The 15,266-nt window shown below is 56.1% G+C and overlaps 1 protein-coding gene across 1 annotated transcript in view; it reads right to left on the reverse strand.

Annotated features, from left to right (window-relative positions):
- Nucleotides 1–15,266, reverse strand: part of SYT13 (synaptotagmin 13) — a 43,022-nt gene that overhangs the window by 5,079 nt on the left and 22,677 nt on the right. Inside the window, exons 2-5 of the mRNA XM_046643000.1 lie at nt 9,252–9,474; nt 6,549–6,683; nt 4,511–4,812; nt 152–281 (exon numbers count right to left, since the gene is read on the reverse strand). Coding sequence (XP_046498956.1) covers nt 152–281; nt 4,511–4,812; nt 6,549–6,683; nt 9,252–9,474 — 790 coding nt within the window. The remainder of the gene's footprint in view (nt 1–151; nt 282–4,510; nt 4,813–6,548; nt 6,684–9,251; nt 9,475–15,266) is intronic.

Consider the following 15,266-nt stretch of genomic DNA (forward strand, 5'->3'; position numbering starts at 1 on the left):
GTGGAGGACACACCTGAGGCCGACGGCACAGATGGACTCGAGCTCCACCTCCCTGCTCACTGGTCCCCACCCCTCCCAGGTGCCCCCTCCCCCTGCGCACATCCCTGGAGGCGGGAGGCGCCCTGGCTGTCCCCTCTCACACCCCGCTCACCCTTCCCCAGGAGCTCCTTGGCCTGGTTGGAGTGGAGGTTCTTGGCCTTAATCAGCACGACCAGGAGGCGGTTGGCGGCCGGGAGGTAGCTGATGGACAGGAGTACCTCTCCCGTTCCTGCAGACGGCTCCTGGAACAGAAGACGGGACACGGGACGGGTGCCTCGCTTAGAGATGGCATCTGCCACGATAACGAATGCCAAGGCTGGGGTCACATGGGACCGTATCCAACAGCATCCTGGAAACCATGTACCCACCAACACCGGGTTCTACACCCCTGCGGACGGGAGGGCGGCGCGGAGGAATTACATGCGGTGTATGTTTCAATACGAGTCTGTTTCATTTGCAAACAGACTCTTGTGATTATGCACGTATCTTGGATTCACACCCAACATATAAAACAGATCGAAGAGATGCCACTCAGGATGCGGCGGGGGCAGAGGGCCAGAATCCCCCTCACCCTTCCTCACCACCCCCAGGCTCCTGAGGCATCTCTGTAGATCTCTGGGATTCTGGAGAATGCCGTTTGAGAACCACTGCCTTGACCTGTCAGGTTCCTGGGGCAGTGGGGGGCTGTGATTCATTACTCTGTTTAAAAGATAATTCCTTCCAGCCCCTGCAGGGCTGAGAGAGTCAATAATGTGCTGTACGAATGCTCAGAGGGGCCTAGCTTGGTCAACAGAATGGCCAACTGCGTCAACGAAAGGCCAGGCAGACAAGGGAGGGCCGGGACCCAGAGACGGCTGGCAGTCTCTGTGCTTTGCAGGAGGTGCTGACGCCCCGTGAAGCACCCGGAACGCCCACCCCCTGTCTACAGCTTTACAGGGCGTCTCCACCGACATTTCTACAAGGCTTTGTTAGGAATTCCGACAAATCCACTGAGTGTCAAAAATGACCAAAAGAGTCCCCACAGGAGGCCGGTGGCTGTCACAGTCCAAGGACAGAGCTAAGACTCCAGAACCAGCCTGTGTGGGTCTGAGCGCCAATCCTGCCACTTGCCAGCTGTGTGACCTTGGGTGAGTCACTTAACTTTCCCAAACCTCCATTTCTTCATCTGGAAAATGGGAATAATAATATCTCCACCCAACAGGGTTGTGGTGGAAATTAAATGAGTTAATATTTCATGGTTTCGAATAGTGCCTGGCACATTCCATATACCATGAAACTGTTTGCTTTGATCGTGACTGTTCGTTATCCAAGAAGGTCAACCAGTACTTCTCGAGGTTATTAAGTGGGAACATTGTTTCTGGGTGAATGGGAGCCGGGCTGGATGGAGGAGCTGGCTGGCCCTCTGCCCAGGCCACACACCTTTCATCCAGGAAAAATGTCAGCGTGACCCCAACGACTCCACTAGGCATATGATAAAATGATTCGGGAACGTTGGAACTGCCAGGAACATTGCCCACGGTATGACTAATAGCAGCTAACGTTAATTCAACACCTACTTAGTGCTGGATGCAATTATCTATCTATCCCACTAGGCTGTAAGCTCCGGAGGGCGGTCCCCAGCACCCAGCACCCAGCACAGAGTTGACCCACAATAAATAGTTGTGAGAAAGAAGGGTGAGACGTCCCTTTCGTCTTAACCACAAGAGTGGGAGGGACGTTGATTGTTGCCATTCGAAGCATAAGACCCTGATGCTCAGAGAGGGCATGTCACTGCCTCCTGAGGTCATGTAGCCAGTACGTAGCAAAACCGAGCCTTGGACCGAGGTCTGGCCCAACAGCAAAGCCGAAGATCTAAACCCGTGGCTCTCCGGCGCCCTCGGTGGACAGACCTCTACCTTCACGGTAGAGAAATGAGGCCCCGAGACTTGCCTAGGAACTCAGAGAGGGGCAGCGGAGCTGGGAGGGGCACCAGCCTCCTGATTCAAGGGCACTTATTGGGGGTCGACGGTGGGCCTGGGCTGTGGCCACAAGGTGACCGGGCTTGAGCCCTCTGCTTCCCCCAGGCCAGGTGAGAGGAGCCTGGACCCATGAGCCCGTGAAGGGCTCGTTCCCTTGGTGTCGGCTCCCAAGAGCCGGGGATGAGCCCAGCCAGCTGCACCAAAGCCAGAGAATTTGAACAGCATCTGCCCTTAACTTAAGCACCTGCCGACAAAAATAACCCTCTTTCTTTCTCCATCCTCTCCCTGGTTTTTCCCCCCCCCCCCCCCCAATCTTTCTCCTGGGCTCTCAATGAATCATTCAAGCTGCCCCCGGACTGGGTCGCTCTGTGGTTCCCGGTGACGCACACGCCACTTTGGGCTGAGTGTCTTCCGAGAGAACTGGGCCACCGCTGACACCTCTGTTAACCCGTTCCGACCGAGAGAAGCAAGTCTCCTGGGCTGCGGCGACTGAGGGCTCCACCCGCCTTGTGCAAATCACCTGCCCCCTCCAGCTGGGGCGAGGGGCTCCCTAGCCTGGCCTTGCGACTCTCTCCTGCCTCAGACACTGAGAGCGCCACCTCCTACTCCTGACTCCGTGCTGCGCTCTGAGATTGTTCACGTTCATGGTGATGTGGTCCAGGCGGGTGTGAGACCGTATCTGTGGAACAGTGACCACTACAACGAGGAGGATGGTGGGGTTGAGCCGTGAGGGCTGGGCTTTGTCTGAATCAATGCTGTGTCCTGGCTCCCGGCACGGTGCCTGGCGTGTGGTGGAGAGCGGGCAAGGTATCTGCGGAATGAATGAATGATTTTTGTCCTTCTAGGGGAGGGATGGAAGGGGGTAGGTCTCCGAGACGTCTGCCAGGATGGGCTGGATTTCAGCCCTTTGGGAGGTGGTACCACACCCTCCAAAGGCCTGGAGGAGCCCCTCCGTCTCCACAGAAAGCTGCTCTGCCAGCTGAGTAAACCCGTCTCGGCGCCTCTTCCCAGGGCCCCCCGCTGCGATTCCACAGCCGTCCCAAAGCACGCCCTAATTAGAGAGGGCGCCTGGCAACAGCCAGGTTCCCGCTGAGAGTGGCTGTCAATTTTCATCAATTTTCTGAGCCTGAGAAAGAGACAAAAAGAAGGCAAGGACGAGATCGTAGGAAGAAGGGGAGCAGGTGGGCGTGAGGCGGCCCCTGCCCCTCCTGCAGCGTCCACAGTAAGGCGCCTGCTCATTAGGCCTCACACGTGGTGGTACGGTGGCGGGAGGACAACACGGGCCTCACATCCAGACCATCCCGGCCCCGAGGTCAAGCTTGCCGTGTCCCAGCTGGGCGACCCTGGGCGGGATACTGAACTACCCTCAGCCTCAGTTGCCTTGTCTGGAAATGGGGTTGTCACGGCGTCACTCTTGCCTGGTCCGTTGGGGACAGAACTTGGGTAAAGCTCTAAGCACAGCCACTGAAGCCTGGAAACCGCTCAAGAATCCGTCCTCTTCTTGGTATTTTTATTACCCTAGCTCAGGCGGCGGCAAACTTCTCTGTGAGGGGCCAGATCGTAACTATTTTAGATTTCGTGGGCTGTGCAGTCTCCAGATAAGGCGCTGACCAGCTGGTAGAGAGATGGGTCATCCAGAAAGTTCTCTCCAGGCACCATCACAGCAGGCCCTTGGATGAGGTCTGGACCCACGGGCCTGAGTGACCACACGTGGTCCTGCAGCCCTGACCTTCCCCGACCCCTCACTCCCTGGCCTGTGGGGACAACGGTCAGCTTTCCAGGGAACCCCTCTCCACACAGTGTGGCATCCCAGTAGACCCTTCTTTCCCACTGATGGCTCCCCAGCAGCAGCGGGGTGGGGAGAACCATCCCGGGCTGGTGACCACATAGGACACGGGTCTCTGGGGCTGCCCCGAGCCCCAGTCCCTTCCTCAAAGTCCAGCCCAAACACCACTGTGCACCAGGCCTTCTAGAACTTTCCATCAGAACACTTTGGGTAGGTCTCTCTTGGCTGTCTTAGGATTCAGCACAGGTCAGATATCATCATCCTCATCACAGTCACCATCACCACTGCCCTCATCATTTGTCTGTCCCGATTTGTCCCTCCAGTCGGTTTGTTCTATGAGCAGAGGGGGCTGTACCCAGTGTTCATCTCCCCAGCAGTGCCTGGCACATGGTAGGCGCACAAGGAGCATAAATGAATTTAGATGGGGATACTGCTGTCGCCATCAGAGCCAATACACTCCGAACAGGGTGTTTTCCGTGGTGGCAGTGGGGGTGAGTGTGTGTGTCTTTCATGGCAGGTGAGAAGCAAAGCCACCAGGAGTCCCAAATCCTGGGCTGTGGGTCTACTCCAGTCCTCCGCCCTTTTCAAGCCTCCAGCTTGACTTTCACACCCCGACCCGGGCTGCGAGGGTCTCGGCAGTGTGTGCCCCGAGCGCTGGCCCAGTCCTGCCCTCCCAGGCTCCACCCCCACCCGCAGGTTTCATCTCTCCTGGGAGAGGACACACTACCTTCAGTGCGGTCTTCAGCTCGCCCCACTGGGCAGCCCCCAGGGGCACGGACGTCCCATCCAGGCCCAGGCGGAGCTCCCCGGCCACGCTGTGGCGGGAGAAGCGGTCGCAGGTCCTCAGGGTCAGCGTCAGGGTCGCGGTGGGGAGCTCCTCCTCGGCCAGGGGCAGCACCAGGCCCTCCTCCCACATGGTGTGCAGCTGCCGCTTCTTCAGGGCCGTCTGGGCCTCCACAGAGCCCGTCCTGTTGGCCACGCTGCCCTGGATGTAGCAGTCACAGCCCCCGTCGTGGTCGCTGGTCACGGCTGCAGGCAAGGAGAGAGCAGCGCAGACAGGCGGCTTCTGGAGCATCAGCGGAGGGATGGGCGTGGCCCTGCTCTGAGCTGCCGAATGCGGCTGAAAGGTCATGGCCTTGGGGTCTGGAAGACCCCGGACTGACCGCCTGGCTTTGTGGACTCACCTTTCAGCAAGACACTGAGAAACTGCAGATCCTCCAAGGGGACCAACGTCACACACGCTGGTCTTCCCAGAGAACAGGGACAAGACTCACGCTTCCCGGAGCCCTTCCGACCTCCTGACCCTGAGATGTCCCCAGGGGGCCAGGGCCCGCCAACTGCCCCCTGACTTTCACTAGTGTTGCTACTGAAAAGGTAATTGTTCTGTACTTACCACCCAACCACTTGTGGCGTGAACCCCTTGGGCTACCTCGGGAATGGTGTTTTGTATTCTGAACTCTGGTGTCTTTAATGCTTCACAGGATGGAAATTTGCACCCGGGTGCTTATCGTGCTTATCGACTGGTGCCTCAGCTATCAGTTAGAAGGGGCAGCCGGCGCCTCCCAGGAAGGGAAGAGGAGGAGCTGGGCCTTGAGTCCTGATAGGAAGAGCTCCGCACGGAGCTTCAGGGGCCCTGGGCTCAGCCCTGGCTCTGGCACCAATAGTCAGAGTGATCTTGGACAGGTCACCTGATGTTGTTAGGCCTCAATTTCCCATCTGTGCAATGGGATGATTGTGAAGACCACATGTAATAAAGTATACGAACACACTAAAAAATCTTGAAAGAAAATAAAAAGGTGGGGCTGGCCCAGTGGCATAGTGGTTAAGTTCACATGCTCTGCTTTGGCGGCCTGCGTTTTACGGGTCTGGATCCCAGGCACGGACCTACACACTGCTCATCAAGCCATGCTGTGGTGGCATCCCACATATAGAGTAGAGGAAGATGGGCACGGATGTTAGCTCAGGGCCAGTCTTCCTCACCACAAAGGAAAGAAAAAATAAAAACACTTCCTCAAAAAAATTAAATTAAATATGGAAGTCAGATTTATCCTGCCCACGGCTTCCAGCTTTTAGGAGCCAGAGTTGCCCATGGTTAGCTCTATTTCTTTGCAAACTCGTAGCTTTGTTTGCTGTTGGTAAAGTGAATTGTCAGAGTAAGTAGACCAGGGACACCCTGACCCCCCTGGGAAAGACCACCTGGCTCTAGGAATCCAGATGCTTTGCTGACCATTCAGAACACCCTCTGTGTCCGGCATGAAGCCCTGTCCAACGGCAAGGCACCTGGGGCAGAGATGGCTAGCGATTCACCAAAAACCCATTTCCTTTTCCTGTTGGTACCCATTAGGCCACATTTCCCAGGCTGCTTTGCAGTCCGTGGCCATGTGACTGGGCTCCAGCCAACGGGCTGTGAGCAGGAGTGATGCATGCGTGTGCGGGTTGTGGCTTTTAAGGCCCAGTTGTGCCCTCTCCCAGTATCCCCAGTAGATGGCAAGGGGGCCTGAGGGGGTTATGGAGCCACGGAGCACGGTCCCTGAATCACCATCCAGAGGAAGGATGTCCACCAACCCGGGATCTCCCCTTTGGACTGTCACTTAGAGAGAGAAAAACCCCTGTTCTAGGCATCCCGCATTTCCGGGTCTGTTTGTGACAGAGTGCGAACCCAGCAGCAGCGCTCCCTCCAGCCACAGGTGCCCCCGTCCCGCCCGCACAGCCCCTCCAGCGGAGACGGACACATGGAAGTCCGCGAAAGTCAGCTAAGCGCCTACCTTCCAGGCGAGTGACAAACAGCTCCGCCTTCTGCCGGTCGTAATCCAGGCGGTACTGGAGTTTGGGCGCTTGGTTCCAGCTGGCAGCCTTCTCAGGGTTCCAGGTCTCCATGACACAGACATCCTCCACCACACCTGCGAAGAGGGGCAAGCCGTCACTGCCACCCGCGCCGCGGTCCTGTCCCCGCATCACACCTTTCCCGTCTCTGCCACCTGTGGCACGAATCCAAACCAGAGCTTCCTAGTGCGGGGGGGAGGGGGTGAACTCGTGGTGGCTGCACCAGAGCCATGCCGGTGTCCGGGGCATTACATTTCCAGAGGCCGCGGCAGCCCACCCAGTCGGCAAGACACGGGCTCAGTGTCAGACACCAGCTGTTGCACAACAGTCACGTGACCTTGGAGAAGATCCTTGACTTCTTCGAACCTCAGTTTTCTCATCTTTACAATGGGAATGACAGCAGGTCCTTCTTCCTAGAGTTACTGTGAGCATTAAACTCATGTAAAGCGGGGGAAAAAGCCCAAGGCGAGCTTTCAGCAAGGGGAACTGTCACAGCCTGTGTCACTCGTTCTGGTCACCCTGCTTCCGCGAAACCATCCCCAGCCCGTCTGCAGCTCCACCTCTCCCACAGCGCCCAGGTCCTGCTCCCCAGGAGCTCACAGCTGGAGACAAATGTCGCAGAACAAGGCAGGAGCAGACGCTGGGGGACAAGGTCAGGAAGAGTGGATCTGACATTAGCGAATGTTCAATAAATACTTGCTGGATGAGGGATGACCTTATCTTTAATTCAGAAGTTCCCAAAACCACAAATATTGCTCACTCTGCCCCTCACTTGAAGAGGAGCCAAACATCTGGGAGATTCCCTTTAGCAGATGTTTTACAAGAATTAAAGGATCCAGCGGCTACTGCAGCCTCCACTTTAAGCATATGGAAATTTAAAAGATTTTCGATTTTCAGAATGAATTTCGAGGGCAGAAATATAAAGGAGCATTTAATTTCCAAAACGGTTCATTATTGGGTTCCTGCAAGTAGTGGAAACGCTCCCTGGAGGGTGTGAGAGAGGAAGAGACAGACCAGGATGTGAGCGATGGTCATAAAGAGAAGCAGAATGCTTGTGACTTCCAAGGGCACCACGGGGACAACCGCAGCAAGGTCGGTGTCAGAAGGAGCTTGGTGGCAGCCTCGAGAGCTCTCAGAGCAGAGACCACCTGAGCCTTCAGAATCAAGACCAAGGGGAGATCAAACCAAAGGCAGCACCAGCTGGAAACGCAGGAGGGGACTCAGCTTCAAGAAACAGCACTTCAAGCCGGCAAGGAGCCACTGAGCATCAACGCCGGGGTGGGGGGCACATCGTGGGGGCGGTGTCTGTTCCACCTGGCGTCCTCCTCCCCCCGCTCCCTCGCCTCTGGTCAATATTGCTGAACTAATCAGCTCTTGATGGATTGCTGTGGACTCGGGACTCGGTCGTTGCCTTCTAGGGGGAGGAAAGGAATGAGGAACCATGAAATGGAGAAAACGAACGAACGTGTTCTGAATTCTTCCAAGTCCCAGACTCTGATGTGCTCTCCTGCCCTCCTTGGTGGAGAGTGTCCACTCTGGCTTCATCTTTGAGAAAACTGGGTTTCCCAAGGAAGGGGAGCCCTTCTGGGATTACGATTATGATGACCACCCCCAGGGGCCCTCGTGCACCTTGCCCCCCGCCCTCCAAGTTTAAGCTCTTGAGTCCTCCATGAGTCTATTTTACATCTATCTAAACGTGGGCTGCAAACCTGGAGGCAAAAAGCCCACCAGGATTCGTTCATGCCACAGGCACTACGTAAATCTGTTCTTGAAGCAACCCCGGGCTGATCACTGTGTTCTGGGCTGAGTTGGGGGTCACCCACTCAGTGGCTGGCGTCAGGTACGGCTGTATCCAGGCTAGATGTGTCAGGCCGAGGGAGGTCAATGTCACAGCCGGCTGCGCTGCCTCTGTTCCCACCGTCTCCCTCTCCAACCAAAACAAAACCCCGAGCCACACAGCAAGCCATTCTCCTGGCTGTATTTTTTGCCTCCCTAAAACAACTCTCCATTCTCCTTGGGTTAGGGACTGTGTCTCTGCTTCACAAATCCGTCCCCGTGTCCAGCACAGCCCTGCAGCCCTGAAGGGGTGCCATTCTTGATGCTGATGCTGATGAGAAAAGAAAGAGTAATAATAATATGTCTCGATTACGTCCTTTGCATGAAGCCCTAAGTTGAGCACTTTATATGCATTATTTTATTTACACTTTACAACAACCCTACCAGGCAGGTAATAGTACGATCCCGTTTGATAGATGAAGAAACTGAGACCCAGAGAAGTTAGCAACATCACCAAGGCCACACAGTGAGCATATAAAAGGTCAGAGAATTAATCCTAGGACTCTGAAGCCCGTGGTTTAATCCCGGCTGTTTATCCCCTCTCCACAGTTGCACACACGGTTTGAAAGGGACTCTCCAGTTCCCAGTGGGAAGCTGGAGGCCTCAAGGGGATGCGACGTGGCCCCACGGCAGCAGGAATAAAGGACTGTGACTCCGAGGCCCTGGGTCCATCTGCCTGCCCGGTGTTAAATGCAGCGGATGCCGGGGCTGGCCACGCCCAGCATCTATAGAGATGCTCTCAACACTCCTCCCCGCCCTGGCCCCCAGGAGAGTCGCCCAGGGGACAGCGAGCGGCTGGAGACCCCTACCATTCTGAGGAAGGATGAACAGCTCCTCGGTGACCTGCCTCTTGAGGCGGCTGTCCCTCGGGGCCTGGGGGCTGGCGGGCGCCGGCTCCTCCGTGGGCCTCAGCGTGTAGTCCGTGTAGTTGATGACCTCTGGGGCCGTCACGGCCGGCCGGGGGCCGTAGATGTCTGGGAACTTGAGGAGCGCTCGGGGCTGCACGGGCTCCGCGGATTTTTGGACGTTGAACTGCAAACACAAATCACTGTGATTAGCCCACAAGAGGACGTCCCGCCTGTTGTCCACCCACAGGGAGAAGCGACGACCTGCGCTTTCCCAGGAGGCAGAGGGAGGGTGTGGCTCCTTGCTGCTCTGAGGAGCAGCACCTGGGAAAGCAACAGATCGTCTCTGAGCCCAACAGAATCCACAGCATCCTGAGCCCGCCAGATGCCGGCTCTGTTCGTCCATCTCCCGGTCCGTCCATCCCCCGCTCTCATCTGTGCCACTTGTCTCTTTGTTTTCTCCCCTCCTTGTCTCAATCTCTTACTCCTTCTCTCCTTCTCTTTCTGCAACCAATGGCTCGGAAACGCCAGTGGTCCCACCTCACTTAGAACAAAACCCAAACTCCTTGCGGTGACCTCTCAGGGCTTGCCTGGCCCTGCTCGCCTCTCTGGCATTGCCCCCAGCCCCTCTCCGTCTGCTCCCCTCCAGCTGCCGAGCCCCTGCTTCTCAAACAGGCTGAAGTCTTTCCGGATCTGGCTTCTGGCCCCCGAGCCCACCCCTTAAACCACCCACCCAACTCCACCTCTCTGATTAAGTCCCTTGCCAGAGCCTGTCCCTTCCTACCCCCACATCCTGCTCTTTGCTTTACAGCATTGAGCTCACCCTATATTATTTTCATCAGAGGTTGGCCTGTTTGTAGCCAGTCTCTCCCACCAGTGTGTGAGCTCCATAGGCACAGGGGTTATGTCTTGTCCTCCTGTGTCCCTGGTGTCTACTCATGGGCAGCATGCAATATGTATCTGTGGCTAGGGCTGCCATGTTCAGTTGTCTGGTTTGTGCACTGCACCAAGGTGCCTGGTTGACAGTGCTGTGAAATGCAGTATGTGTACTTTTTGCCCAGCTGTGTGCCCTGGGGTAGGGCTTAGTTCGCCTGGAGGAAAGGGCATCTTTTTCTTTACTTAAAGGCCCACCTGCTTGCCAAGGCTTAAGGACACAAGGCTTCGTCCCACCGGAGCTGGATCTTCTATCTTTGCCTCCGTTAGGCTGAAATATCTCCTACTCGAGGAATTCAAAGTCGTGTGACAGGCAGAAACACCAGCGGCCTGCCCAGTCCCCAGGAAATCGGGATTGACGAGCAGGTCTAGAGCTTGAAATGCTGGCACCCTGAGTGGGCGCCCACAAAGACCCCCAGCTTAAGGCAGGTACCGACCCTCGGCAGGGTCCCCCCGGAAGCCTCCTGCCCTCCACGTTCGTTGTCCTGCCCTCTGCTCCCTGTGGCCGCTGGAGGGCTGGCTAGGGGTCAAGGCTGTTCCGCCCGGGAGTTGGGAAGCGTGTTTAAAAGTTTACACTGTTTCAAAGCTCATGTCGACAGTACTTGCACCCTCAGCATTTCATTACAGAGGGATAAATCCTGCATGTCTGCCCTGCTGACACTCTGTGCCCAACCATTCCCGAGGGAGGCTGGACCTTGGTGACAGGGGCACTCCTAATTCTCCTCATTGACTGGACAACAGATGCAGCACGCATGAGGAGGTGCAGCAGGGCCCAGCGGGGCGAGAGGCTGGAGCCAGCCTCTCCTGCAGGCCGCCTGTGGCTGCTGCCCCTGCACTGCTCCCATATTCCCCAGAACTCCCTAAGGGGCCTCGATGGGCTAAAACACTCCACTCCTCTCTCGGAAACACCGCCCAGCAGGCGAGGATGCCACCCCAGCAAGGACACGGCTCTCCTGTTGTGTGCAGGGCATGCCCGGTGCCCACGGGCTCCAGAGCATTGCTGACGGAGACGGGGTGAAGCCGCCCGGGGGCACACAGTGAGAGTGGCAGAGGATTAAACCGACGTCAGTCTGGCTCCTGCGCCCACAGCATCCGTGGATCCCAAACCTTTTGCTGCCTTTGAGCCTGTGCCAGGCACAGCATCCCCCCAGCAGAAATGTTTGTCATTGACACACAGAGCGACTAGTCGCCTGGGAAGAGACTGGAATGATTTGCAAAATCAGGTTCTCTTGGCACCTCCAGCCCATTGAGAGTGTCACTGGGCATTGGCCGAGAGGCCTGGCTTCTAGCACGGACACTACGCCAGAGCCAGTAACTTTGGCAGGTGACTTCACCTCTGAGTTGTCACCAAGGGGCAGGGGATGGATTTCAAGGTTTGTTCCATTCCTACTCTGAGCTACAAAGAGGTGGGGACACAGTTCTCTATTTGCAGGTACAGGTGAGTCGGGGAGAGAATCGCAAACAGGAGAGCGAGTGACAGGGGTGTTGGGCAGTCCCGGACAGCAGCGCCAAAGCGGGCAGCCGGCAGTCTTGGAAAGAACCGATGGGGGAGCAGACTATACAGGAGCAGGAAGCGGAAGGGTCCAGGGGGCCATGGAGGAGCCGGCGGAGAGCTGGACCTTGAAGGAACGGGGATCGGAAGGCAGAGGGAAGGGTGGGGGATGGCTGCGGCCCAGGGCCTCGGGAGGAGACACACAGAGCAGTGACTGACGTCCCCACGTCCTTTGATCCTCCACAAAGACGTGTCCACTTCTAACATGTCATCCAAGCCTGAGTTCCATTTATTACTCATTTCACCGGGAGGACACGGAGGCTCGAGGAAGTTCAAGGTCAGACGATTGACAAGTGCTGTATAACCGAGCCTCCAGAGATTTTGGCTTCACATTTGTGTCATTCCCACTGTCCTGCAGCTGCTTCTCAAAAACGTCCCTGTTGCCTTGGATGCTGGATGCTAAGTGGAGATCAGAGCATCCCGGGCTTCGATTCACAGCCACTCCCTCCTGTTCTCCAGCACAAAAGCGCTCGGCTTTCCGCGGGCCGCCGGACCACGCGCCGGCTTCTGGGCGTCGTCCCATCCTGCCACTTGTTGGGGCAGAAAGAAGGCCGTTTGGCTGGTTTGGGGAACACTTTTGTATTTGTATTTGGTTTCATCCCAGTTCAATCATTTTACAAAAGAGCCGTTGATGAATTCCCAATTTGATCCAATCTGGCCAATTTTGCATGTGTCCTGCAGAACTTGTCATCTGGCTCAGTTCTGAGTGAGGCTCACCCTGTGTTGCCTTAGTCTCCGCAGAGCCTGGGTCCCCGTTCCTCCCGGCTCTATGCGTCTCAGTTTGTGGGCCCCTGATGAGCTCAGGAGCCTGTGACCAGGGCTTCAAAGGCACCCCCAGAGCAGGAGGCTGGACTTGTCTTGCTCATCCATCAGTATCCATGCCCCCTCCCCTCTGCCTTGCCTCCAGGTCACCTGGTTTTCTGGGTCCCACTCCAGCCTCCGCTTCCCTTTGGCCTGATCCTGTCAGTTCTTGGCATTATCTTGGGGACTGTTTCTGGCCCAGGAGTTGGCACCTGTCCTGGGGAAGCCAACCCAGACAGAACAGAAGGACTTGCATCCCATAGTAGCAGAAGAGATCGTCTCCCCCGCTGGGCAGGAAGCATGTGGCCCCGGCTGGTGACTGCAAGGACAGTCAGCTGTAGGACAAAGCCGATGTGATGGCCAGCCAGGTGGAGAGACAGAAGGAAGCTGCGTCTCTGGTGACAGTGTCATTAAGCCACCGAGTCAAGCAAACCTGAAATTTGTCTTACCTCTGCCCTTTAACGAACAGTACTGTTATTGTTCACGATGGTTTGAATTGGGGTCTTTGTGACTTGCAGCCAAGAGCATCCTATATGGATGCACTGCATCTTTAACGAGCATCCCAGGAGATCACGATCCTGGTGTAGAGAAATTCTGCCTAGGGTAGCACCAACCCCCTCCCCGACCTCTCTGAGTCCACCCAAAGCATCCACACTCGCTGTTTATTCCTGCCTGTCTTGGCACTATCCTGTGTGGCAATGGCTGCCTTTAGTGGAGAGTGACTTCTAGCCGTTGACCAGGCAGAGAGCCGTCTGATCACTGCTACGTGAGCCTCTCCAAGCAGTGAAGGCAGCAGCTGAGAACCTATCTCGTTCTCTTGTACAATCTTATTTATTACATTTCAAAACCCTGGTTCCGCCACATCTTTCAATTGCATCTGTTTCCACTTAAATAGCTTCAATGTCTGCTCCCAAAAGGCAGAAAAGAGGCTCGGGACTTGAGGGAGGGGCCCGGGCAAGGATTACAGGTGGAGCGCAAGAATGCCTGGGAGGAAGCAGCGCCCCAGGGAGCAGTCCCTCTAGAAGGACCTGCGCACAAGCCTTACAGCCATGTGGGAGGGGCGGGCTTGGAAACAGGGATTCTCTCTCCAAACGTCCCTTGAATCCAGGGGAGAGGGCCCAGAAATACAGGTGCAGGATGAATCAGGGAAGTTTCCAGAATGCCCAGTGGTTCCTGGCATCGCAGGTGCAGAGACAGGAGAAGCTCTCAGATGGCGCATCAGCCCCTCTGACGCTTCTCCCGGGCTCGTCCTGCCTCACCTGTCTCCGGGGCTCAGACCACTTCCTCAGACGCCGAGCAGCTTCATGTGGGCACAGCTCCACAGTGCCTCGCATCACTCCCATGCCCGCCCCTCCTGCCACCTGCCCTGGGGCTTCTCAGCGGCCCCTCAGGTGTGAGACCCCCAGGGATGCTCTGTGTCTACCCAAGGGCAGCCCAGATGTGCCAAGAGTCCCAACTGGACCACTGTGAGCTGGAAGTCAGACACTCACTGAATTCTTCTCCCTTCTTCCTCACTACCCCTCCCAACAGTGTCTTCCCTGGCCTTTTAGAAGATGACATCTCGAGATCCAGCAGTTGGTCTTGACACCAGCCGGGCTCGGTGACGTGCCCTCCCTCCCCCACCCCCTCCTGCATCCCTGATGCACTTCCTGATGCAGAGCAGCTGGAGGCCTCCGGAGGGCTCAGCTTCCCCATCATCTGGGCTAAGACAGATGGCTTGGGGCAGGGGGTTGGGGGGGGGGGGACCTGAACCTTCATTTAATGAACAAATATTTATTGAGCCGACTACAGGCGGGTCCTATGCTACATGTTAGGAACACAGACGTGAACAAGACAGATGCTGGCCTTTCCTTATGGGGTTTATGTTGGAAAAAAGAGAAATTAATCACGTAGTTAATGATCTGTAAACGAATGCTAACCTTACCAGAGACCTAGGTGACCCCTTTTGTGACATGATTAATTTTTTCACGGAAAGACTGCCTATTAATTTGAGTTTTCATGCTGGGGCATCCATCTTAAAGCATCACAGTACCAGGAAGTTACGGGTGGGCAAGCAGACTCGGCTGCAGAAGAGGACAGACGGCTCTGCCCCTCATACTCTAACTTTAAAGAAGAGAGAGCAGAGAGGAGAGCTGGACATAGAATATTTGGACGATGCCACACACAGGCCACTGTGCCTGGGGTCTGCAGCTGAGCACAGGGAAGCCCCCCTCAGAGGGGAGCTGGGCCAGGGGAGAGGGGCCTGCCAGCTTCTGCCCCTCCGGGCCCTAACACTGGTACTCACGCATGCCAACGTGTGTACAAGAGTTTGACATACAGCCTGGTGGTCAGTGTCCAAGCTCTAAAACAAGACAGCCTGGTTGGAGTCCAGGTTCTGCCAATTACTTGCTGTGTGATCTTGGGTCTGATTAATTAACCTCTCTGTTTCTTCATCTGTAAATGAGCCTGCTAACAATAGCACCTATCTCCTGGGGTTGGATGGAGGAGCAGATGAGCCAACAGGTAGAGAGCTCTTAGCCCAGAGGCTGGCACAGCAAACCCTCAATAAGTGTGGGAAAGACTTTTTTGACTTGGGGCGTAGACCAGTGCTATGCAAAGTGGGGTGTGTGCATTGTGGCCAGCACATGAACGCTCTTTTACTCATTTGTGATGAAATAAGTAGATGTGAAAACAAAACAAACAGGTCCTTTCCC

This window comes from Equus quagga, chromosome 17 (genome assembly GCF_021613505.1).
Source record: "Equus quagga isolate Etosha38 chromosome 17, UCLA_HA_Equagga_1.0, whole genome shotgun sequence".
Lineage (NCBI taxonomy): Eukaryota > Metazoa > Chordata > Mammalia > Perissodactyla > Equidae > Equus > Equus quagga.